At 38.7% G+C, this 25967-nt stretch overlaps 2 protein-coding genes and 1 pseudogene across 2 annotated transcripts; 1 reads left to right on the top strand and 2 right to left on the bottom strand.

The window, feature by feature from the left end:
• The first annotated feature begins 2227 nt into the window (after positions 1–2227).
• LOC110575807 (olfactory receptor 1013-like) lies at positions 2228–3163 on the top strand. The gene has a single exon (XM_021684838.1). The coding sequence runs from the start codon at positions 2228–2230 to the stop codon at positions 3161–3163; it is 936 nt and encodes a 311-aa protein (XP_021540513.1).
• A 2059-nt stretch (positions 3164–5222) lies between these two features.
• Positions 5223–6173, bottom strand: LOC110576126 (annotated as a pseudogene).
• A 5066-nt stretch (positions 6174–11239) lies between these two features.
• LOC110576127 (olfactory receptor 1013-like) lies at positions 11240–12178 on the bottom strand. Its single transcript, XM_021685212.1, has one exon. The coding sequence runs from the start codon at positions 12176–12178 to the stop codon at positions 11240–11242; it is 939 nt and encodes a 312-aa protein (XP_021540887.1).
• Between the last annotated feature and the right edge of the window lie 13789 nt (positions 12179–25967).

Here is a 25967-nt window from a genome sequence, read left to right as displayed (position 1 = left end):
GATTACTGGTGCCAGAAATGCATGTGGGATATCAAACAATTCTGTTGATGGTTAAAGAGTAAAATGACATAATTAGAAGCACCCAGAAAATCATTTCTATTGGTTTGTTTCTTTTCCAACTCAGGGCTGCCCATTCATTCATCCATTCATTCAATATTTATAGTGTGTCTATTATATGCCAGATATTATTCTAGGTACTAGGCATATAATAATGAATGAAAGAGACAAATATCCTGCTCTCAAGGAATTTACATCCTAGTGGGATCTCATCTCTGCTTGGCTCCAGTGACCCTGTATGCCTATGAAAAGTAGAAATTTACCAGTCAGATATTCTCCAGGTATTTTCTATTTTTTCACATAATCCCCAGAAGAGACCTGTAATAGGTCACAAAGTAAAATACAAAGCTGTGGAGTGTGGTTTCTTCACAGAGTGATAACATCCTTTAAGGAACATTTCTGAAAAGTGCAGTTGGATTTTTGGCTGCCAGAAAGATCAAGGGGCCATTTAATAAGCAGTAGACAACAATGAAAATATTTTTTACCTAGGGGGCAGTCCCATCCAAAGGAAAAAAAAAAAGTCCCACCCTCTACAGCCAGTGTCTTGATGGACATTTGTGCATGCAAAAAAGATCTTTGTAATTCTATGAGTTTAAAATCTACTCCACTTTACAAATAAACACTATATTTTGCAAGGTTATACTATAAATCAACTCACCTAAGAATTCAAAATTGAGGGAAAAGTGTCATTTATTTTGTTTGGAACTTTATCAAGAATTATTCACCTTGTCAGAAAAATGTTATCACTGATGGAAATGCCACTCTTGATATTTGAATCACTAATACATTTGTGATGATTCTACGTACATATATAACCATTTCACCAAATGTTGTAGGATTGACATATTAAAATTCACATTATTTTAGAATAAACCCTATAATTATTACCATATAATAGTTATATTATGAGCTACTTTTCTTTTTTTTATCACTTTTATAATTAGAATTAGATATTTTATATACATATACACACATATGTTTGTAGGTAGGTTGTATTAACCATAAATTTCATTTTAGGACTATAAAGGAAGTATTTTAAATGCTTGTTATAAAGTGGAAGTTTTTCAATGTGATAAAATTGAGAACTGTTACTAAAAACAATATCAAGTTGGGATAGGTGTCCTTTTAAGCATTGTACCTGGCTAGTTATAAAACCTGGAGAATAATGTTAAGTCCCAGGCTTTTAGACCCAAAAGACTTACAGTGACATCACATATTTTGTTACTTGACATAACCAGTTGGATTAATTTATTGGTCTCCACTCTGAAATTTCTTTCCGAATTCTACAGCAATTCTACTCCTAGGTATCTATCTACTCAAGACAAATGAAAACATATGTCTATACAAAACTTGTACAAGGATGTTCGTAGCAGCATTGTTTGTAATTGGCAAAAATAGAAACAATAAAACATACATCCATGATGAATAGGTAAACAAAATATGGTGTATCCATATAAAGGAATATAATTTGGCAATAAAAACAAAGTAATGATACATGCTACAACATTAGTGAAAAAGAAAAATATGCTAAAAAGGCATATTTGGGGGTGGCATATTCTGCCATCTTTCAAATGTCACCACCTTCTAAACCACAAGGACTTTCCCATCTCTCATGGACTTTGAACAACTTGTCCATGTGTAGCTGGGAAACAGGAAAGGACTTTTTCCTCTCGGTGTCTAAGTTTGATTAGCTCCTCTACCAGTTCATTTTCACCCCACCATCCAGTTTTCTTTTCTTAATATCTCTTAACATTAACTAAAAATATTTCTACATGTATTTGTTCATTTATTATGTAGTCGTCCTTCTAAATAAAGTCTCCTTAGAATAAGGGTCAGACCTATTGTCCTCACTGCTGTATCCCAATGCCAAGAGGGCACCTGGGGCTCAAGAAATATTTTCTTAAGAAATGAATAAGCCCCCAAAGCACCCAAGATTTCCTATTATTAAATGCATTTCATTGAAATGAATATGTTGACATTCCCATCGCATGCCCTAGTCAGGCAAGATTCCTGCTCTGATTCTCCCTTGCCCTAGCAACTATAGGCTTGACTGAATCTCACAGGCTTATCACAGAGATTGCTCTCCCACAGTAAGATTGCTCTCCCATAGTATTGGTTGAGGGAATTAAACTCTTCACTCTTTCATTTGTAGGTGAGGTCTCATTAAACCATGGAGAGAAGCAATCATACGGTGACTGAGTTCATCCTGGTGGGCTTCACAACAGACCCAGTGATGCAGCTGGTCTTGTTTGTGGTATTCCTTGGTGTGTACTCTGTGACAGTGGTAGGAAATGCCACCCTCATAGTGTTGATCTGTAATGACTCCCGGCTGCACACACCCATGTATTTCTTCACTGGGAATCTGTCTTTTCTGAATCTCTGGTATTCCTCTGTCCACACCCCAAAGATCCTCATGACCTGCATCTCTGAAGACAAAAGCATCTCCTTTGTTGGCTGTGTATGTCAGTTCTTCTTCTCAGCTGGGCTGGCATACAGTGAGTGTTACCTGTTAGCCACCATGGCTTATGACCGCTACGCAGCCATTTCCAACCCCCTGCTTTATGGTCAAGCCATGTCAAGGAGATTGTGCATCTGTTTGGTTATATATTCCTATACTGGAGGTTTTGTCAATGCAATAATACTCACCAGCAACACATTCACATTGGATTTTTGTGGTGACAATGTTATCGACGACTTTTTCTGTGATGTCCCACCACTGGTGAAGTTGGCATGTGATGTGAAAGAGAATTACCAGGCTGTGCTGTATCTCCTCCTGGGCTCCAACGTCATCACCCCCACGGTGCTCATCCTCGCCTCCTACCTATTCATCATCGCTGCCATCTTGAGGATCCGCTGCACCCCGGGCCGCCGCAAGAACTTCTCCACCTGCTCTTCCCACCTGGTCTCAGTCACCTTGTACTATGGCTCCATTCTCTACATCTACTCTTGCCCAAGTTCCAACTATTCCCTCGAAAGGGATAAAATGGTATCAACATTTTATACTGTGCTGTTCCCCATGTTGAACCCCATGATCTATAGTCTGAGGAATAAGGATGTGAAAGAAACCCTGAAAAAACTTGTCTGGTTAACACAATCGGAAGTCTGAATTGACATACATTTCTCAAATCAGTGCTCAGGAAGAATGGACTGCTTCAGAGGAAGCTTGGGAAACTGGCTTTTTTAAACACACCTTTTTTTCTAGTTAAAGAAATCCAGTGAAAAAAGTTTTGTTTATATTAGTTTGATTTGCTTTAGTGATCGGACTATAATCTATATTACAAAATATTGGTTCAATTTAATATTAACATAGTTTTAAAAAGCAGGATTAGGGTTTAATGCAAAATAGAAGTGTATATATATTGCTTCTAAGATCCCAAAAGATTAAATTTTACTTTGCTATCTCCCCTAAGATTGACCTATTTTTTTTCCATACATACTGAGCTTTATAGGAATGTAAAGAAATTCTGGAGGCTTGTGTAATACACCCCAAATCCTTCTCATCCAATACTTGCAGAACTTCTGTAATAGAAGAATAAAAAAAAAATCTTGGGGTGCCTGGGTGGCTCAATCACTTAAGCATCTGACTCTTGGTTTTGACTCAGGTCATGATCTCAGGGTCATGGGATCAAGCCCCAAGGTGGGAATCTGTGCTCAGCAGGGAGTCTGCTTGAGATTCTCTCCCTCTCCCTCTGCCCGTCTCCCTGCTATTTCTCTCTCTCTCTCCTTCTTCCTCTCTCTCTCCCTGTTAAATAAAATAAAAATCTTTATAAAAAAAGAATTTAAAAATGTTAAGAATATTTTGATGAAAAGAGAAGGCAATGAGGTGTTATTTGATGAATGCAGAGAAAAAGAAAGATCAGAAGTGCCAGAGCTAACAGAAATGCTGAAGTGACTCCACCTATTTGTTCTAAAATTTTAATTTAAATGCATTTTATAGGGTGTCTGGGTGGCTCAGTTGTTAAAACTTCTGCCTTCAGCTCAGGTCATGATCCCAGGGTCCTGGGATTGAGTCCCACATCAGGCTTCTTGCTCCACAGGAAGTCTGCTTCTCCCTCTGCCCCTCCTCCCACTTGTTCTCTCAAACTCTCTCTTTCTCTCTCTCTCTTAAATAATAAATACATAAAATCTTTAAAAATAAATAAATAAATAAATAAATAATGCATCTTATAACTGTGCCCATTACATCAATAGCTATAGTCTTTCAATAATAAAGTACTAACTGGTGAGGCACAGCTATTCATTTGTCACATGTAACTAATAATTCTTAATTTTCACTGTGGTTATAAGGAGTATTGAAAAAATACCAACTAAATCTGTCATGTACTGATAAGCTGTAAGTTTCTTTATGCTTAAAATCTTCTGGTGGGAAAAAAAAGAAGTATTGGGTCTAGAATATAGAGGTGTTTTTGTTAGTCAGTTTGTTTGTTATGGTTTGTTCCACTGGGTCTTGATCTTTTCCTTCACAGAGAATATGAGTTGGTATGAAGTGAGAGAGTGTAAAGCAGAATACTTGTTCTATTCTCCGTGGAGAGATCACTCTTTTGAGGTGATATACAATTTCAGAGACACATACCTCTTCATGGGTTTAGAAAGACATTTTGGCTGTTTGTTTATTCGCTCATTCTAAGCAACTCTTAAACATATTGCTAATATTAAATTGATGTAGAAAACACAAGGTTTACAAAGATATTTTTTGTATACTCAATTAGAGCTTTATGAAGAAGTATGGAGAGAACGCCTTACTAAAAATAAATATTTGTAAAATCTTGAGTAAATTTCCAGCAGTTTAACCATTCTAGATCTTTTCCCCACACAATAAAGTTTGCTTGTCAAGGTTCAAAGACAAACTGCGTGCACAAAAACTATCCAATTCCTTTTCTCTTTCCAAGATCCCCCAAAGATAATAAAGGGGATAAGTTTTATGTAAATCTAGCACTATAAGAAAGTAAAATACAGTATTGTAAAACATCAAACGACAACCCAAAACTAATAGGTTTTAAATATTTTAATCACAAAATAATAATAAACAAGAGTGGTTTCCTTAATGTGTCATTGCTTTAAGTATGACTTGTATTTACTTGAAAATTGCAATGATTACCAACATACATATAAGCCAATAATTTGGAAAATTATGCAATAAGAACATTCTGCAAAAAAGATAACCTTCATCTCTGTGGCCTTATGGTTAGTGTTGCTTTCCACAAGGCCTCTTTGACATCTTTGTTTCTCAGGCTGTAGATGAGAGGGTTGAGCAGTGGACTGACCACGGTGTGGTCAGAGCAGCCACTTTGTCTCTCTCCAGGGAGTAGGTGGAACTTGGCCTTGAATACATGAAGAGCAGGGATCCATAGAAGAGCATGATGGAGATGAGGTGAAGCACAGGTGGAGAAGGCCTTGCGCCTTCCTAAGGCTGAGCAGATCCTCAGGATAGCCAGAAGGATGTTGCAATAGGAAATCAGGATGGCAAGAATGATGGAGAGGACTGTGAAGCCCACTACACCCAGGAGGACTTTTTCATAGACGTGGGTATCTGTACAAGACATTTTTACCAATGGTGGTGCATCACAGAAGAAGTGGTCAATAATATTTTTACCACAGAAACTCAAGGGGAAAGTGTTGGCAGTATGGGCTGTGGCATTCAAAAGCCCTCCTAAGTAGGAGCCAGCAACGAGCCCAGTACAGAGAGAACTGGACATAATACCTGAATAAAATAATGGGTTACAGATTGCTGCATACCGGTCCTATGCCATGGCTGCTAGGAGATAGCACTCAGTGTAGGCTACAACACAGGAAAAAAACAACTGTGCTCCACATCCAGCCAAGGAAATACGTTTGTCTTCTGAGACACAATTAGCCAAGATTTTGGGAGTGTACACAGAAGTGTACCAAAAATCCAAAAAGGACAGATTGCCAATGAAAAAGTACATAGGGGTGTGCAGGCGGGAATCAATTCCGATTAGGATAACCAGGGTCATGTTCCCTGACAAAGTCATCAAATTGAGCACGAGAAATATTCCAAATAGGGTCAGCTGCCACTGTGAGTTTGCTGAGAAGCCCACCAAGATGAATTCAGTCAGAATGGTACTATTTCCTACTTCCATGTCCACAGAGGAGAAAGCCTGATAAAGACTTTGAGGAGGAAAAAAAAAATCATTTTGTGATTTTTCCATTGAAATAAATAAACAAAGGCATAAGTTAAGTACATAATTATTAGGACATTCATGGACTTTTATCCATGATTACCTAGAATGATAGAATTTCAGTGACTTGGGTAGACCACAGGAATTAGTGTTAGAATCTGATTGTGAAATTAGTGCTTTCACTTATTAATTGTTTAATGCAGGGCAAGTCCCTTAGTCCCACCAGAGAAGAAAAATGAAGCCCCCAACACACTGTCTGATTGAAGAAAACATGCATGAAAATATCCAGCCCAACGTTAAGTACATAGTAAGTGCTCAAAAAATTTTAATTTCCTTCATGCGTTATTGAGAATGCATGTGTCAGGCATTGTGCTGAAAAATTATACTAATACCAACACACTGTACCACTCCTGTGACTATCAGTACATTTACATTCGATATGATATGATATGATGATATGATATGATATGGTATGATATGATATAATGTAATATAATAATATAATATAGTTAATATAATATAAATTACTCACTATGTGCCAGTTAATATTCTAAATCCTAATCTTGAACCATTTAATCCTTTCTACAGCTTCATAAAGTAGGTACTATTATGATTCTCATGGAGTTTAAGAAACAATTCCAAAGTTACAGAACAGATCAATAGCAGAGCTGGTATTTAAAAACAGAATTCTCCTTATCAGGAGTATGTGCTCTCAACTGTTAAGCCATTTATGTCTTTTATAAGTAAATTGTTTTTCTCTTGTTCTCCTGGTTAAGGCAATATATAATCCTTTGGCAACCTGAATTTCTTTACTTAATGAAAAGATCTTTGAAAAAGCCTTTTTTAAGAACACTTTCCCCACTTTCTCTTGTTGATAAATGAGATTCGTATACATAGCTGAGGTATTTTTGGTTATAATAAATGATGAACATTAGGAAGAGCAAAATTTTTGGTGTCAAGGATTGATTGAGAAGCCATGAATCCTTCCAAATCATCTTGAGTCTCTAAAACTCTGAGGGAGAAGCTAAAAGGAGGAATCTAATTCAAAACATATGGAATATGCCCCAGTAGCCAGCTGACTATCCCTTAGTTAAAAAGGTAGTGGCAGAAAGCTAAAAATAAGAGAGACTGTGATTTACTTCCATGTTCAGAACATTCTCCTTTGAGCTAAACCAGAATCAGTTTGTAACTGGACTGTAAATGTGAATTTTCTGCCCCAAAGTCTATTGTTCTGCTTTTTAGGAAGGAAGGTATCTTAATATTTAAATATTAGGTGTCCTTATCTTTCAAATGTAACTGATGATGTTCAGAGAGGACATGACTGTGGTAGGTAAAGCTTGGAATCCTGAAGATCACTCATTCCTCCAACTATTACCATATAATGGATCTCATCTCATTAGCACACAAAGCACAGATGCTTTAGTCCTACACCCCCTTCCATACAACTCTCTCTCACTACTTGTCTTCACCTATTTAGGACTTCAACCAAACTCAGTTACTCACATAATTGATTTCCCCTTAATAATCTCACATCCCGGGAGCTTCACATTTATTGTGCTATGCTGGTGTTCATTTGTACACTATAATTTTTTTCTGAATTAACTCAAGCTTGAGTAATAGTTATCTTGGCAGGGATTTATGGTCATTATATTGATAATGTATAAAACTGGTGGGTGATAGCCATCATCCCAATAGTTACTATGAACCTCCTCTGCTGTGTTCATTTATCTATATAATGAAAAATACCTGTGCCTTAATAAGTTCATCTTTAATATGAAATAACTTGGGGAAAAAATGAAAATATCTGACAGTGCCTCTTACTACTCTTCTATTCCTGCCCTTCAGAGAGGCAAATAACTGAAAAAAAAATTAATAGTTTTTTGGTCACTGCTCAAAGTCTTCACAAAAGAAGAGATATGGAAAAGAGACCTGAGAAATGAGCTCAGTACTATCCCATTGTAAGAGTAAGGAGGAGAGGAGAGCAGCTCCATGAGAAAAAATAACATATATCAGAGCCCTCACATGAGAGAGAGTCTGGTGAGCTCAAAGAGTTGAGAGGCATCAAGTAAAGACAGGGTGCAGAGAGGAACCAGTAGGTGAGCCACAAGAGTGATCAGCTCACAAAGCCTATTGGAAGCCATATTAAGGATTTTGGTCTTTACACCAACACAAATGATCTTGGGGAAAATAGAGCAGAGTTTGAGCAAAACAAGAGGATGTGGATTGCTGGTGTGGAAGAGGGCATGGGATTTGAAATGGAGTGATGAGACCGGACCTTTTTCAGAAAATGACATTTGAACAGGATTTGCAGGAGATGAGGTGTAAGCCCAGACTCTGCTCTATTTTCCCCAAGATGTACTGTCATCTTCTAACTCCTGAATATGGTTTATTGTCCATTTTTCCCATCAGCATGCAATGACACAGGTCAGTACAATTTCTCTGTTTTGTTTACTGCTGTACCCAGCACATATAGAACTGTTCCCAGCAACTAATTGGCACTTAATAAATATTTCTAGAATGAATAAATGGGTAATTATCTTTATATCTTGAAGTTGTTTTCCCCCAAAGTATTGTCTACTTCTAACCTAGTACGAACTACTTAGGACAAATTTACCCTCAACTGGACTTTTCTGACTCAGCATACTGTATCACTTTAGAAGGAAGATTATTAAAGACAGGCCTCCTAATCATCACACTCAAAGCAATCAGGATGTCCTAAAATCCAGCTTGAATTTGAAATAAATTGCAATGAAAGTGTGGATGTGAAATAAAAGATACAGAAATAGTCTGAGCCAATCGTGCTTAAAATCCCATGTAGAATGGTTTCTATAAGATGTGTGTTCTCCTGTTTCCTGCTCCCTCCACTGGAGCCCTAAACATTTGGGGGAAGAACGTGTCCCTCTAATACCTGAAAACTAGTAGCAAGAAGTGAAAATATCACACACAGTAGATTGGACAGCACGGAGCACCACAACCACCATTTTCCAAAAGGGTGTCAACTTTATTCACCTCTTGTTTACCCCACTTTGTTAGTGAATACATGATGACCCAGAATAACTATGAGATTGAATTTCAAATTCTAAATGAAGGTTAGGCATATCATTATGGACTCCTATATAGCAGATTGTGTGTCTGTGTGTATGTGTGTGTGTATTTGGCATAACAACGATCCTTTGAGAGCCATGCCTGACTCTGTATTCCCCTTCTTCTTCGAGGCCAGAGAAAGACCAAACCACTTAACTACTCCTGGTTCCAGTTGCTTACCCTTGGCCAGGAAGGACAGATGCTGGAAGTGACAGACTTTTCCTTTTCCTCTGATATTTTGGCATGCTTTGCTGGAATCGATATATGTATTTTCTCAACAGACCTTTGAGACCTCTTCCACAGAGCAGCCCAGAAATACACACCTCAATCTCTAAAGAATCAATTAGAGTTCATTTGGATATGGGGATGGTATGTTAATTAGGATATGATGAGATAAAAATATTTTACCAAAATCTCACTCTCTTACCATTAAGTCACAATATAATCACAAATGTGTCTGATAATAGAAACTTTCCAAATTGTTCTAATTAAATTTTTTTAGAATGTATCATTTGTGGTCCATAATTTTTTTTTTTACTGCCAGAAGATCTATGTTTCCATGTCTACACTGTGCTTCCAGTCTCATTCATCAGGAAACTCCTATTAAACCCTGATATTCTGGATTGAATGGCAACCCTCTAAAATTAGTATGTTGACTAATAGTGACTCAGAAAGTGTATTTGGAGATAGGGCCTCTATAGAAATGATTAAGTTAAGGGGTGCCTGGGTGGCTCAGCAGCCTAAGGGTCCGACTCTTGGTTTTGGCTTAGGTCATGATCTTGGGGTCCTGTGAATCAAGCCCCTCGTTGGGCTCCATGATCAGTGTGGAGTCTGCTTGAGAGTCTCTCTCCCTCTTCCTCTATTCCCTCCCACTCATGCTGTCTCTCTCCCTCTAAAATAAATTAATTAATCTTTTTCTTAAAAAGGTGATGAAGTTAAAATGAGATGGTTAGGGTGAGCCCTAATCCAATCTGATCCAAGTCTTCATAAAAAGAAGAAATGGAAATTTAGACTCACAAAGAGGTACCAGGGTTACTTGTGCACAGGAAAGACCATGTGAGGAGAAAGCAAGAGGGTGGCCACCTACAAGCAAAGGAAAGAGGTCTCAGAACAAATCAACCATAACAGCACCTTGATCTTGACCTTTTAGCCTCCAGAACTGTGAGAAAATAAATTTCTGTTGTTTCAGCCACCCAGTCTGTGGTATTTTGTTGTGGCAACACTAGCAAACGAATATACTTAGTTATCAACACTAAGGTTTCTTATGTGTGGGTACTGCTTCACATTTTATATGTAAAAGGATGTAAAATTAGGAAATGAGAGACATCATGATGAAATAGTCTCTAAGTTGTCATGAATTCATACGCAAAGCAACACAAACATTCATAGAACCTTAAAGGCTGTTTATTGCTTCACCTAGTAGAGATTTTCACAATGAATCTTCTCATGGGTGTAAAAGCTTTTTGAAATCTCTCTCTCTGTCTCCCTACTTATCTATTTCTATCTATATCTCCATTTCTGTCTTCATACAGCTGCTATTCTTTTGCCCTTGATTCTTCTAATTGTTGAGGCAATACTCCCTCACTGAAAGCTCACTGTGACTCTGAGATATTTGTTCTTTCCTATATCTGTTGCCAAAAAATCTTTGTATCATGGCAAACAAAAAACAAAACAAAACAAAAACTGCTCTCCTTCACCCTTTTCAGAATCCCAGGAATTTTAGACTGTTCCCAGGTGGCAGGCATAGCAGTTTTTCCAAATGTACCCACCTTATTTATTTTAAGCACATATTCAAATACATTAGTGCCAACTTAAAAAGACAATTGCAGTCAAGTGTTTCCACATTATCCAGTAATTTTATTTTTTTGCTTATTTTTGTTATTTCTGAGAGTCTAGGCTAATCACAATGATGTGGAGATAACCTAGAAAAAAAATATAGTCATCTTTTCCAAGTATTTTCATTTAAAAAATGGTGCCCTATCCAACATTTTCTTCAGAGCATCTTTAACATCTTTATTTCTTAAGCTATAGATCAAAGGATTTAACAATGGTATCACCACAGTATAGAACACCGACACCACTTTATCCCTTTCCAGGGCATAGCTGGTACTTGGTCGGGAGTAAATGAAGAGAATAGAGCCATAGTACAAGGTGACAGCTGTCAGGTGAGAGCCACAGGTGGAGACAGCCTTTAGACAGCCTTGGGTGGAGCGGATCTTCAAGATGGCAACAATGATGAAGAGGTAGGAGGCGAGGATGAGCACAAAGGGAGCAATGACATTGGAGGCCAGTATGAAATAGAGCACAGTCTGGTAGCTCTCCTTCACATTGCAAGCCAGCTTGACAAGAGGGGGCAGATCACAGAAGTAATCATCAATGACATTGCTCCCACAGAAGCTCAGGGTAAATGTCTCACTGGTAATGATGGTTGAGTTAAGAAAGCCACCAAGGTATGAAGCTGCAACAAGACTTGCACATAACCTTGAGGACATCACCTGCGAATAAAGCAGAGGGTTGGAGATGGCCACATAGCGGTCATAAGCCATGGTGACGAACAGGTAACATTCACTGTATGCCAACCCAGCAGAGAAAAAGAACTGAGCTAGGCAGGCAGCAAAGGAGATGCTTTTGTCTTCCGAGATGCAGGTCATAAGAATTTGGGGAGCATAGACAGAGGAGTACCAGAGATCCAGGAACGAAAGATTCCCAATGAAGAAATACATGGCTGTGTGGAGCCAGGAATCAGCACAGATCAGAGAAATCAGGGTGATGTTCCCTGAGAGACTGGTGACATAGATGATGAGGAAAATGACAAAGAGTACTTTCTGTAACCACAAGTCTGCTGTGAACCCTAAAAGTATAAACTCTTCCACTTTGGTGGAATTTTTCTCATCCATTGATTTTGGGTGTCTATGGTCCTTTTCTGTGAAAAGATTAATAAATATGTCAGTATATCAATATATCAACTTCCCCTATCATTTGCCATTTTAGATCACTGAAATACCCAACTGATGCATGTATGTTGTTCATTGTGAGACATGTTCATGCCATAGTGGATATCACTCTTTTCAGACAACTGAGAAATCAGTTCTATGTTGTTGTGGGAGATCAGTTATCATGCACATGACATTGTGTGTGTCACCATATTTTTTTCTTTGAGTATAGTTGACACACAATGTTACATTAGTTTCAGGTGTGCAACATAGTGATTCAACAAGTTCATACATTAGGCTGTGCTCACCACAAATGTAGCTACCATCTGTCACTATACAACGCTATTAAAATACCAATTACAATACTCACTATGCTGTACTTTTTATTCCCTGTCACCGTATATTTTTCAATTAATTTTTCCTCCTTTTCTGGAGAGGATGATTGAATTGTTTATCTTTTCTCTTTGCACTTGATTGAACACCTTGTGAAAGATAAGAAAAAGGAAACTTGAAGGAATGTTCTGGTTTCTCTGCTGGTCATTGACTCCTTTTGTCTTTACTAGAGTATTACACGAAGAAGCATTCTTTTATTATTCTAATCATATTTTGGAATATCCTTGGAAATGCATTTACTATAATTTCCTTGAAAGCAATAATTATATTTTATTCAACTTTTTGTCCACAAAACCAAGAACACAGCTATGCATAAAGTAAAATGTGTGTAACTTGAATAATAGTTTTTCTTTGATAATAGGACTGTGAGCCATTGCTACCTGAATGACACTCAAATGGATGCTGAAAGGAAGCAAAATGTTAATCAATGAATGATTGTGTTCATAATGTGGTTGAATTTCCTATGAAGAGTTAAAACAAAACAAAACACCAAACTGGCCATACTGAATGGTTTGGAGCCATACAGTAAGCTGAATATGGCCTGCAAAGATATCCAGGTTCTAGTTCGTGGAGCCTGGGAATATTACTTTATATGGGGAAAGACTCATTAAGTTCAAAATTAAGAATCTTGAGTTGGGGAGATTATCAGGGTGGGCCCTTAATGCCATCATAAATACATTTATAGGAAGGAGGCAGAGGGAGATCTGACTACAGACACAGGAGGAGGAGAGGACAGTGTGACCATAGAAGCAGAGACTGGAGAGAACTGAGCTCTGAGTGCTCAGTCCTCTCACATACATGAGAGTGCCATGGGGGCTGCCAGCACCATCAGGCCTGCGAGGCAGAGCCTGGATGCTCCAGTGGAGCTTCTGGGTGGGGAGTAGCCTTGCCAACACCTTGGTTTTGGCCCAGCGATACTGAGTTTGGACTTCTGACCTCCAGCACTGTGACAAAAGAAATTTGTGTTGTTTTGTGCCACCAAGCTGATGCTGATTTGTTAATACAGGAAGTTGTGGAATTCAACCTCTGACAGTCTTCTTTCCTTCTGAGGCAGACCCAGGAGGCAGGCGTGTTGCCAGCAAAGCGGAAAGCACCATCTCTGTTCGTCTCTGTTAAGCCCCCAGGATGCCTATAGCTCCAGCACAGCACAATGAAAAAAGTGCTAAGTTATCACTGTCAGCATTCTGAGTTAATATTTCTGCTTTAGATCCAAGGCTTTATAAATCTCTTATGTTTGAGGGACACCTGGGTGGCTCAGTTGGTTAAGTGTCTGCCTTCGGCTCAGGTCATGATCCCAGGATCCTGGGATGGAGCCCCACATCGGGCTCCCTGCTCAGCAGGAAGCCTGCTTGTCCCTCTCCCATTCCCCCCCTGCTTTTGTGCTCTCTCTCGCTGTCTCTCTCTCTCTCAAATAAATAAATAAATAAACAAATAAATAAATAAAATCTTTTAAAAAAATAAAAATAAAAATCTCTTCTGCTTGAGGAAAAAAACCTTAATTTTGCTCATATGCTACATGGTATACTTAAAACTATTGTCTCCCCTACTTTCCTTAGTTCAGTGGGCCTTCAAGAGATCACAGATGTTATCAAGCACTTTGAAAACTGGAAGTCAAAACTATGAATTGCATTCTCTATGACTTCACAGTTTCTTCACCTCAGTAATCTATCCTTCGGATATGTTTGCTTTACCTCCCCAGGACTTCCAACTTTACCTATGTTATGACTCCTTAGAGTCTCACCTGTTGCCATGCAGAAACTTCCCCTTCTTCAATATGTGGCTTTTACACAAGCTGGGAAATTGCTGGGCTTGACTTCAGAATTATACTGGGAATGAAAATTGCAAGAGACATTTCTTCTCCGATCTCTCCTGTTTGCCTCCCCAGTTATTAAAAATAAAATAAACATACGTGTTAATATATACATGTGTGAACATGTATGTCAACACTTTTACAAATTAACAGAGGGTTGAAGGTGTCTAGGGTGAGACATAAGACACAGGTAAATAGCATAAATAAGAAAATGTGCAAAGGAAAATCCAGACCAGTACATATAATAGAGAGAGGCAAGAATAAAACATGTTGCACACGAGCAAGTCCAATCCACTGCTCTGTGCAGACCACAAACTTGCCTCAAAATTTTTCACCAGCCCATTTATACAATTAGTAGCATCCAAAAGATAAGTAAATCAGCTAAGAATTTGAGCAAAACATTACCATTCTTATTACCAACTTTGAAATCATTTCTTCCAAGAATCCTTGTGAAAAGAATGAGTGAAATATAATGCAAAATATATCGAATAGTATTCTTATATATGGGGACACACAAAAAAGAGCTTTTTTGAGCTACCTTTATTTGTCATTCATTTGTAGACTTAAACCTGGCTGCGTGCCTTGTCAGAGTCATGGGATGCTCAGAAACCTCCCCATAAAGTATCTCTCTTCCCCGTCTTTCAAACACCTGCTTATAGGGAGACCTTTCTAAGAGGTAGATGCTTCTGTGAGCGGTCATCTACAAAGAACTGAGCTCTGAGTGCTCAGTCCTCTCCAGGCCACATGCATCTGCCATCATATCTATATTTCTGTATAAAGAATTCAGATATTAAAGAGAGTGAAAAAATAGAGACAAATAGATACAGATATAGGTACAGATAGATATAGAGAGAGAAATAAATACAGATAGATTACATACAAATAGAGGTAGAGACATAGATGATAGATGATGATAATAGATGATAGATGATAGATAGATAGATAGATAGATAGATAGATAGATAGATAGATAATAGATAGATAGATGATAGATAGTAGACGATAGATACAATTGTACTCCTTCTCTTAAGGAGCTCCTATTCCATGCACTGCCTAACATAGAAAAAGAAATGTTTTAAGGTCATGAAAATGTTGACTCAAGTTAATATGTCTATAGTTTGACTTACTTTAAGGGCTAATAAGTTTCCTGCAAAATACAAGGAGAGACAACAGTGGACACACACAACTACATAGAGCTACGGAAGGTTCATGAGAACGAAAACATCTGTCACATACACATCTAATTGCCTGTTTCACTGAAAAAGATAGGAACTGAACACAAGACATTTGGAGAAATTTCACCTTTTTTCATCACATATGTTAATAAGGAAGAAGACCTTATTGTATTTCACAAAGTCAAACTATGTTATGGTTTGATTATATTAAGAATTGTAGGGGTTTTTTGTCCATATAGTGATATACTGATGGGATTCCTCTGGCTAAACACAATACTTACTTCATGAATGTAAATAATGACTTCATTTGAATTTCAACTCAGGTCCACAATTTTTCATGTTATCTTAGAAAAAAAAAAAAAAGTGCTTCTATTCACTCCACAGGAATCCTCCTTCCAATCCTAACAATGCCGGGAGAAAATATAAGCCTGAGCTTCCCTTTGGGATATGCCGCTAAAAGCAAATCAGATCTTCATGTGCAATTCTGGTGCCAAGTGAACAATTATAATGCTCAGTTACCTTTCTGAAATGAAAAAGGGAGAGATCATTTATCATGAATATAATTGGTCTAATTAACCTGTAAAGTCCATTTCCTTTGTGAGTTTTATTTGTGTATTTGATATAAAACAATTCAGTGAAAAAATAACCAATAAAATTGTCTGCATATGATAGATGCTCAGGAATTATTTGTAGTCCATAATTACAATAGTAATAATGAAGATAATGAAGACTAGAATTTTAGCTCTGAACCATATTGAGTACCACTTAATAAAATGTGCCCTTTTGCAAACAAGGAAATTGAGAGATGGGATTTGAGAAATGAAATTGAGAGACAGAAGCAAAGCCACATGGTTAGAGCAAACTTTATCTCTACATCAGAACATAATTATGTTTATCCATTTAAAATATATTTATCAAGCAACTCCTAGGTATCCAGCACTGAGTTAGATGTTGGGGGAGATATAGCTATGAGTCAAGGTATGGTCTTAGGTGAGCTTATCATGGTTAAGAAGCAAGCCCAGGACAGAGATTGCCTAAGTGTGAACCCCAAGTCTACAACTCACTATTTGTGTGATCAGGAACAGGCACTTAAACTCAGTAAGCCTCAGATTTCCTATCTATAAAATGGAAATAGCCTGTCTTCCCCATATAATTGTAGTGAGGATGAAATAAGATAACATATAAAAAGGTTTTAATAAATATCACTTAAAAATAAAAAATTAAAATTAAAATAAAATAGAGAGAGATATAGTGCCCGTTCTTTTGGAACTTACTGCATTATGGGGGAAGAAATCAAATAATTATATAACATTATATTTATACATTAAGACTAGTGTCATAAAGGCATAATAATAAAGTGTCCACAGGTTGTATTATAAGACCTGACATAGTGTGTAACCTTAGGGAAGGTTTATCTGAGGAGCTAATATTAAATTTAGAAATAAAGGATAAGAGGAACAAGAGTTCACTGGGTAAAGCGGTGACAAAGATGGGGTGACAGGCTACCAGGAGGATGGGGAGAGCAGTATTACAGTGATTATAGGAAGTGCAGACGTCAGAGTTGAAAAAAAAGTACTGTGGATTCAAGGAAGTGAAGGAAGTTCAGGGTACCTGGACCCTGATAAATAGAGAGATAAATAGAGCAGCACTGAATCAGGCAGGAGAGGTGGGCAAGACCAGACAGCATAGGACTGGGAAGACCTTGTTAATGACTGTGGAGTATATCCTATGGACAATGTGAAGCCATTGACATTTTAAGAGACAATATTATATCAGGCAAAGTGCTATATATATCTTTGAGTCTCTGTAAAACCTACAGGTCATTCCCATACTGTGACTTAGAAAGATTGTATCAGCATTCCACTGATGGTGGAAGAGCACTTCTTCCGTCCAGCACAATCTGAGCAATGCTCATCACACATGGCCAGTCTTGAAGCATAGGATGGATGGAGAGCTCATGGAGGATGGGAGGTGAAGAACATCATGGAGCACCTGGAATTGCTAGGAAACACACACAGAGATTGCAAAAGGACAGAGATGCTTGGTGCAACTGTGTCAAGGAGGGACCAGAGGCCATTTTTAGAAGGATAGAAAGAAGGAATAGGATCATACTCACTGACCTCATTCTTCAAATTTAGTAAGAGGCTCTTGCGTAATGGAGGACACCCCCCCAAAAAAATGACTGGACAGATTAGAGTGGGTCATTAACACTTCTGTAAGTAGAAACTAAATCAGAAAAAAAAAAAAATGTTACCATTGTTGTTTGTGATTCTATTATAAGTCAGCTGTCCATCTCAACAACCTCAGACTAATAGGGCAACTTGACAAGATAATGTGTCAAGGTCCTCTGCAAGATGCAAAGGCTCATAAGTTACATCCTTCCTGTACAGCCACTTCTGCTCTTCACCACCACCATGCCCTCGATGATGCAGGCCCTCAGAACTCGGGCTGTTGCCTGTTACCACCTCTCCTTGGATTTGGGCATGCTGCCCCTCATGCTTAGAATATTCTTGCATGCTACTATACCTGACTTCTACTCAAGCCACACGCTTCAAGCCAGAAGTTAAACTAATACATTTGGCATTCCCCACCCTCCCTGCACCAACAAAATTAATCACTCCCTGCACTTTGTACTAGGTCATCACCAACCCAATGCTCTCTGTACAAATTACAGTGTGTAACATCGGGAACTCAGGGGCACTCCACACCTGACCCCCATTCCCAAATCTTAAAAAGAGGAATAAGTTACAATTCTAAGTGTCTGTGAAATACCAGGCACAGCATGGAGCATTTTATGGATATTAACTCCTTCAAACCTTAAACCATTCAAAGAGAGAAAAACCCGTGTAGAGCAGTGGAGAACTTTCCTCAACAACATACAATAGAAAAATGAAAAATGTATGAAATAACAGTTCTTTAAGAAATAAAATTGTTTTTAAAAAACAGAAAATGTCAGCAACTGCATTTAAACCTGTGAATCATTCAATCAGTTAATACATGTAAAGTGTTTAGAACCTTGTTTAGAATACACAATAATCAATATATAAATTTAGAACTAATATTAATATTGTTCCTGATGTTTCATTTCTTTATTTTGAACATTGCAGCGCATTTTACATCTTTCTTGAGGAGGTGAGGCACTAAAATTTCAGAAATTGAAGTTTTTCGGGTGTTGTGAAAGGTGCTCCTTAGAGGGAGACCTTTCTAAGAGGTAGCTTTCTCACAGAAAAGATCTAATTTTTTAAAAATGGGTAAAAAGAGAACAGAGTAGAGGTAAAGGCTCAAGCTAGTGCCATTATTTCCCTGAGTGCTCAAAACGATTTCCTTCTCTTTATTGGCTTCATCAGACTACCAAAAGCACTGACTCTCTTTTTAAAAAATTCTCCTTTACTGTTGTATCACAAATTTCTAAAATTCCATAAGAACATAATTATCTCTGTGGATCACTAGATCAAAAACTAATGATGTATGATGACTAACATAACATAATAAAAGGAAATAGTGGGGCGCCTGGGTGGCTCAGTCGTTAAGCGTCTGCCTTCGGCTCAGGTCATGATCCCAGGGTCCTGGGATCGAGCCCCGCATCGGGCTCCCTGCTCGGCGGGGAGTCTGCTTCTCCTTCTCCCACTCCCCCTGCTTGTGTTCCCTCTCTCGCTGTCTTTCTCTCTGTCAAATAAATAAATAAAATCTTTTAAAATAAATAAATAAAAGGAAATAGTCATGAGTTAATCATAAAATGTCTAATACTCCCTCCCAGTGTGAGAGCTATTTGGGCTTTTCCTTCTTCCTTCACTTCCTTCCTCCTCTCCTGCCTGCCTTCTTTCTTTCCTTCCTTTTTTAGGAGGCGGTGTCATGGTACCCAACAAGGAATAATTGCTCTGAATACTCAGAGAACCAGGTTATTGACAGAGTTGTGCCTTTAACTCCGTGACGTTGAGCAGATCAGTTCCCCACTCAACAAAAGAAAGGGCTCAGCCTAGCGCGTGTGTAAGGCAGTTCTCACTTCTAATATTTCTGTGACTCAAAAAAACTCTATGTGAGTTTGAGGCCTGAGCCAACAGTAGTTAACTCTTCAGAGAAACCATTACAGCAAAATGCTAACCTACCCATTCTTCTTGCCGGTGTGAGACCAAGGCTTCGAGACCTGACATTGTCACTGATCTCCTCTCTAACAAGTTGCCTTGGGCATCATTAGGATTGATTGGGCGCTCAGAGATCCGCAATTACCAAACTCGAGAAAATTTATTTCACTCCTAAACAAGTTTCAGAGGAACTAATTAATCAAGGCAATTTTAAATATGAAAACTTCCTGCGTGAAAATTGCTGTTCAACTCTGAAAGTCGGCTCCCAGGGCCTGGCACAGGGAGGCAAACAAGGAGGGCTGAGCCTGGGGATGGGCAATGCCTTTGTAAATGATCAGAACAGGGGGGCCACTTTCCAGCATGATCATTCCCTTGATTGCAATCCTGTCTCCTTGTAATTTTACCCCTGCCCTACAAAGCAAAACAGAAACTACTCCAATTTCAGCAATATCTGGCAAACCCAGGAGATTAATTATAAAACTCAGGTTAACCTGGTGATGGGTATTAAGGAGGGCATGTACTGAATGGAGCACTGGGTGTCATACGCAAACAATGAATCATGGAACACTGTATCAAAAACTAATGATGTAGGGCGCCTGGGTGGCTCAGTCGTTAAGCGTCTGCTTTCGGCTCAGGTCATGATCCCGGGGTCCTGGGATCGAGTCCCACATCGGGCTCCCTGCTCGGCGGGAAGCCTGCTTCTCCCTCTCCCACTCCCCCTGCTTGTGTTCCTGCTCTCGCTATCTCTCTCTCTGTCAAATAAATAAATAAAATCTTAAAAAAAAAAAAAAAACTAATGATGTAATGAATGGTGACTAACATAACATAATAAAATAAAATTTAAAAATAAATAAATAAATAAATAAAGTTTAAAAAAAACAGAAGCTGTAGTTGGAAAGGCTGTAATTCACATCTTGGCTGTGTCAAAGAACACGTGTCTTGTACACGGAAACCTCTAGGTTGGAACACTGTCTCTTGATCTTGAACAAGTTAAATTTAAAACTCCTGTTTCAGTTCCTTCCAATGTAACAGCAGGTTAAATAGCAGTGCATGAAGTGGAAAATTAAGAGCTCAGCAGATATTAAGTGTTCTCATTGTGTGGCCATCACTCTTCCCACCCTGGCCACTGTCCTAGCTCCTACCGGTCCCTAACCTCCAGTCTCCTGGAGTGATAAGTGTTGGCTTCTTTTTTAAGATTTTATTTATTTATTTAAGACAGAGAATGAGAGACAGAGAGCATGAGAGGGAAGAGGGTCAGAGGGAGAAGCAGACCCCACGCTGAGCAGGGAGCCCGATGTGGGACTCGATCCTGGGACTCTAGGATCATGACCTGAGTGTTGGCTTCTTGAGATAGAAAGAATAATGCCCCAACTCCCCACTTTGTTTAGGGGATCTGACTCCATCTCATCTTCTATGCATTTCCCCTACCCCTTTCCTTCACAGTTCCTATGATCTCAGCTAAATCAGATCTCTTCTCTGTCATATCACTGAGCCCTTCCTTGTGCCTTTCTCACCAGCTGGTATCCTCACCATGGCTAGACCTCCAACCCCTACCTTTACTGTCAATCTCAAGGATCACTTCCTCCCTGAATCATTCACTGCCTTAATCCAATATGAAGCTTCCTTCTTTCTTTTCTTCCTATATCTCTTCCTTCCTTCTTTCCTTTGAGCCTCCATTAAGCCATGAACTTGCTTCTTACGACTTTTATATTGTTATAAATTTTAGTCATTTATACATTAGCCATGCTTTATTTGGTTGGAAATTTCCTGAGGATAGAGACTATATCTTTCCAGTTATTTTGATTAACAGTAATAATAAATGCCAACAAATCTCTATACTATTTAACTTCCATAAGTAACCCTTATTTCATTGTTCATAAATGCTTATAATTCTGTTTTATAAATGAGGAAAGTGAAGCACTCCTAGAAGCAAGTTAGCTTCTAGAGATCACAATGAAGGTTAGTGACAGAGTCCACAACTCCACTTCTTCGACTTCATAACCAGTGATCTTCTGAGCCCAATATTTTCTTGATCTTATGTGGACAAGATTGATGGTCCTTTATCTATGTTATCAATGATCCTTATGCTTTCAGGCTTTTCACATAGTTACTTACATATTTTCCAGAGTATTAGTTGGATCTCAATTTTATAAAACAAATTTATGTAAAACTGAAAGCATGTCACATCCCCAGCCCCACCCTCATTCCCCCTTTCTGCTCTTTCCCCCTGCCCCCGACACAGTCTTTCCCACCAGAGGGTCCAGAGGCCCAGAACCTCCTAAGAACCTCTTACCAGGTAGAAAATCCATGGCACAGGGGCCTCAGGTATAAAATCAGGCAAATCAAGATAAGGGGCAGAAGTGGTAATGTATCTTTTACACTAGCAAATAGTAAATCAAATACTTCAAGTCTATACATTGGTAGACAATGCTTAAAACAGTGCTATTGACTGAAAATGAAGAATACATAGGTAAAACAGGCTTCTTCTCAAATCCCAGCTTCAATTAAAAATAAATAGGAGGAGAGTCACTATCCTTGAAAAGGACAGTGGAGAATTAAGTGGACATTCTGAAGAGATTTCCAGGGGTTTTTAAATAGATTAAAAAATTTTGCGGGGGCTGCCTGGGTGGCTCAGTCATTAAGCGTCTGCCTTCGGCTCGGGTCATGATCCCAGGGTCCCAGAATCGAGCCCTGCATTGGGCTCCCTGCTCAGCGGGAAGCCTGCTTCTCCCTCTCCCACTCCTTCTGCTTGTGTTCCCTCTCTCACTGTCTCTCTCTCTGTCAAATAAATATATGAAATCTTTTTTTTTAAAAATTTTCTTAACTCATTATAAAATGTAAAGAGAAATTTTTTTAAGAAGCCATGTTTGCTGTTGGTGGGAATGCAAGCTGGTGCAGCCACTCTGGAAAACAGTATGGAGGTTCCTCAAAAAGCTGAAAATAGAGCTACCATATGATCCAGCAATTGCACTACTGGGTAAAGATACAAAAGTAGGGATCCGAAAGGGTATGTGCACCCCGATGTTTATAGCAGCAATATCCACAATAGCTAAACTGTGGAAAGAGCCAAGATGTCCATCGACAGATGAATGGATAAAGAAGATGTGGTATATATATACAATGGAATATTATGCAGCCATCAAAAGGAATGAGATCTTGCCATTTGCAACGACGTGGATAGAACTGGAGGGTATATGTTGAGTGAAATAAGTCAAACAGAGAAAGACATGTATCATATGATCTCACTGATATGAGGAATTCTTAATTGCAGGAAACAAACTGAGGGTTGCTGGAGTGGGGGGTGGGGTGGGAGGGATGGGGTGACTGGGTGATAGACACTGGAGAGGGTATGTGCTATGGTGAGCGCTGTGAATTGTGTGAGACTGTTGAATCACAGATCTGTACCTCTGAAACAAATAATGCAATATATGTTAAGAAAAAAAAAGAAGAAGAAGAAGAAGGTAGCGGGAGGGGAAGAATGAAGCGGGGGAAATCAGAGGGGGAGACGAACCATGAGAGACGATGGACTCTGAAAAACAAACTGAGGGTTCTAGAAGGGAGGGGGGTGGGAGGATGGGTTAGCCTGGTGGTGGGTATTGAGGAGGGCACGTTCTGCATGGAGCACTGGGTGTTATGCACAAACAATGAATCATGGAACACTTTATCTAAAACTAATGATGTAATGTATGGGGATTAACATAAGAATAAAAAAAATAATAATAATAAAAAAAAAAAAAGAAGCCATGTTTGGCCAGTCTCACCACACAAATATAACTGCTACTAAGTTAGATGATTTATTTCTTTTCTTTCTTTTTTTGTCTTTTGTCCCTATGTAGTACTTTTAACACATGTATATATCATTTTATTTTTATTTCACTTAACATAATGCCTTTAAGTTTCATTCATGTTGTAACGTAGAAAAATCTTATTCCTTTTCAGAGCTGGATAATATTCCACTGTATGGATAGGCCACATTTCAAAATCCAATCATCCTTCAATGGATATTTGAGTTGTTTCCAGCTTTGGGCTACGGTGAATAGTGCTGCTATGAATGTCAGTCAGCTTTTTAGACATGCAAAGACAAAGCAAAGATTTTTCTGCTGAGATAAGGATGAATATGATAATATTAAATATTGGACAACTTACAGTCATTCATTCAACAATATTACTAAGTACCTACTCTGTAACAGGCATTCCACTAGGGGAACATTGGTGAACAAAAAGAGCTTTTCCATCAGCATGCAAAGTATAGCTGTGCCAAGAAACATGGGGACGAAGGTGGGATAGCTGGCCCCCCCCTGGCCTGGGAGACTCCAACTGTGGGCAGCCTCTGTAAGCATTTTTCTGAAAGCAGTTCACACAGAGAGGGTCTGAAGGCATGCTCCATGGGCCCCAGAGGGACTAACCCTTACATTCACTGTTCCTCTCTCTGCTTCACTGCAAACACACTTTTGTGCCCTAAGTCAGGCACCTGAACAACCACTTCCACAGCCCCACTGGAGAGAAGGACGATGGTGCTACATGACATTACCTGCATCAAATGCCCAGGGAGATACAGTCAAGCAAGTGTTGGTGAATAGGTGGGCCTGGTGGAGTCTCTGGCAAATGTTGCTCCATGTAGGTTCCTAAGTCTGTCTTTGTATTTACCAAATATATCTGTGGCTTTCATCTGATTGTCATTTTACTGACGTTTAGGCTGCTGCATGCCTGTCTAACAGCTCATGAATGTTCACATTAGAGATGCATCAGAGTTTGAAATTCATATGTCAGCATTAGAGTGGATCTGAATTCCATTTTCATTACACTAAGAAACCTCAACATTGCATTTGTCAAAAGGAGAAAAGGAAATACATCTTTAATATCATTTCTCTAAACTTAATTTCAGCTCTTTTAAATATATGACTGCTGTAAAAATTTTTTCAAATTATGAGTGAAAATTGTTCATTAGGAATTGTTTATAGTAGTTTCAACCAAAAACCTATAGTAAAACTGTTGTGCTCATGGAAGCAAACTTGAGTTTCCTATTCAAAAATTTGGAAAGAAATTATTTGTGAAATACAGAAATTTATGCAAATTTAAAACATCTTCCCTATAATTTTTATTTTACTTTCATTAGTATTATATTTTATTTTTTTTTTAAGATTTTATTTTTTGACAGAGAGAGACAGCGAGAGAGGGAACACAAGCAGGGAGAGTGGCAGAGGGAGAAGCAGGCTTCCCGCTGAGCAGGGAGACTGATGCGGGACTCGATCCCAGGACCCTGGGATCATGTCCTGAGCCGAAGGCAGACGCTTAACGACTGAGCCACCGAGGTGCCCCTAGTATTATATTTTAAAATAATGAATTGTCTGAACAAACCCCAATGAGATACCCCAGTCCTTTCCCAATTGCTTGATTTTCTGAACAATGATCGCTTTTCTCTCTTTTACGGTGACACGATGGTAACCACTGTGATCGTTAATTTCACGTGTCAACTTGGCTGGGGCACAGTGCCCAGATATGTGGTCACACATTAGCCTGGGTATTTCTGGGAGGGTATCTCTGGATGAGATCAACATTTAAATCAGTGAATTTTGAGGAGATTGCCCTCTGTAATGTGGGTGGGCCTCCCCGAATCCATCAAAGGCTCGAGGAGAATAAAAGACTGACCTTTTCTGAGCAAGAGAGAATTTGGCAGCAGACTCCTTTCAGACTTGAACCACAGCATCAGCTCGTTCCTGGGTCTTCAGCTTGCCAACCCACCCTGCAGATTTTGGACTTGCCAGCCGCCATAATCCCATGAGTCAATTTCTTTACATAAATCTCATTCTATCTATCGATACACACCCTATTGGTTCTGTTTCTCTGGAAGATCCTAATACAAACACCAATGGCAGTAGCAAATGACAAGTGCTCAATATAAACCATGGACCCATCCTAGCCTTACAAACATTAACTGTGTATCTATTATTATTACCATCCCTATTTTGTGTATGTGGTCATAGGAGCTCAGAGAGATTCAGTAACTTGGCCAGGTTCACACAACTATTAAGCAACGCAGTTAAAATATGAACCCAAGCTTGGTTGTAAGTCATATGCTCTTATCCAATATTCAATATACTGCCTTTCCAGAGCTGCTTAGGAATAGAGTTTCTCAAACCACAGGTTGAGTCCTATTAGTGAGAAATAAAATTAGTTTAGTAGGTCATGACCAGCATTGTTTAAAGAAGTAGAATAAAAAAGAATGGAGTGGAATGGAATAGAATGGAATAGAATAGAATAGAATAGAATAGAATAGAATAGAATAGAATAGA

Source organism: Neomonachus schauinslandi, chromosome 11 (genome assembly GCF_002201575.2).
Source record: "Neomonachus schauinslandi chromosome 11, ASM220157v2, whole genome shotgun sequence".
Taxonomy (NCBI): Eukaryota; Metazoa; Chordata; class Mammalia; order Carnivora; family Phocidae; genus Neomonachus; species Neomonachus schauinslandi.
Note: the sequence above shows the minus strand (reverse complement) of the source record. Positions and strands in the feature narration are given on the sequence as shown.

Coding starts and splice junctions, on each gene's coding strand:
- LOC110576127 (XM_021685212.1), bottom strand. CDS start 12,178: ATGGATGAGAAAAATTCCACCAAAGTGGAAGAGTTTATACTTTTAGGG.
- LOC110575807 (XM_021684838.1), top strand. CDS start 2,228: ATGGAGAGAAGCAATCATACGGTGACTGAGTTCATCCTGGTGGGCTTC.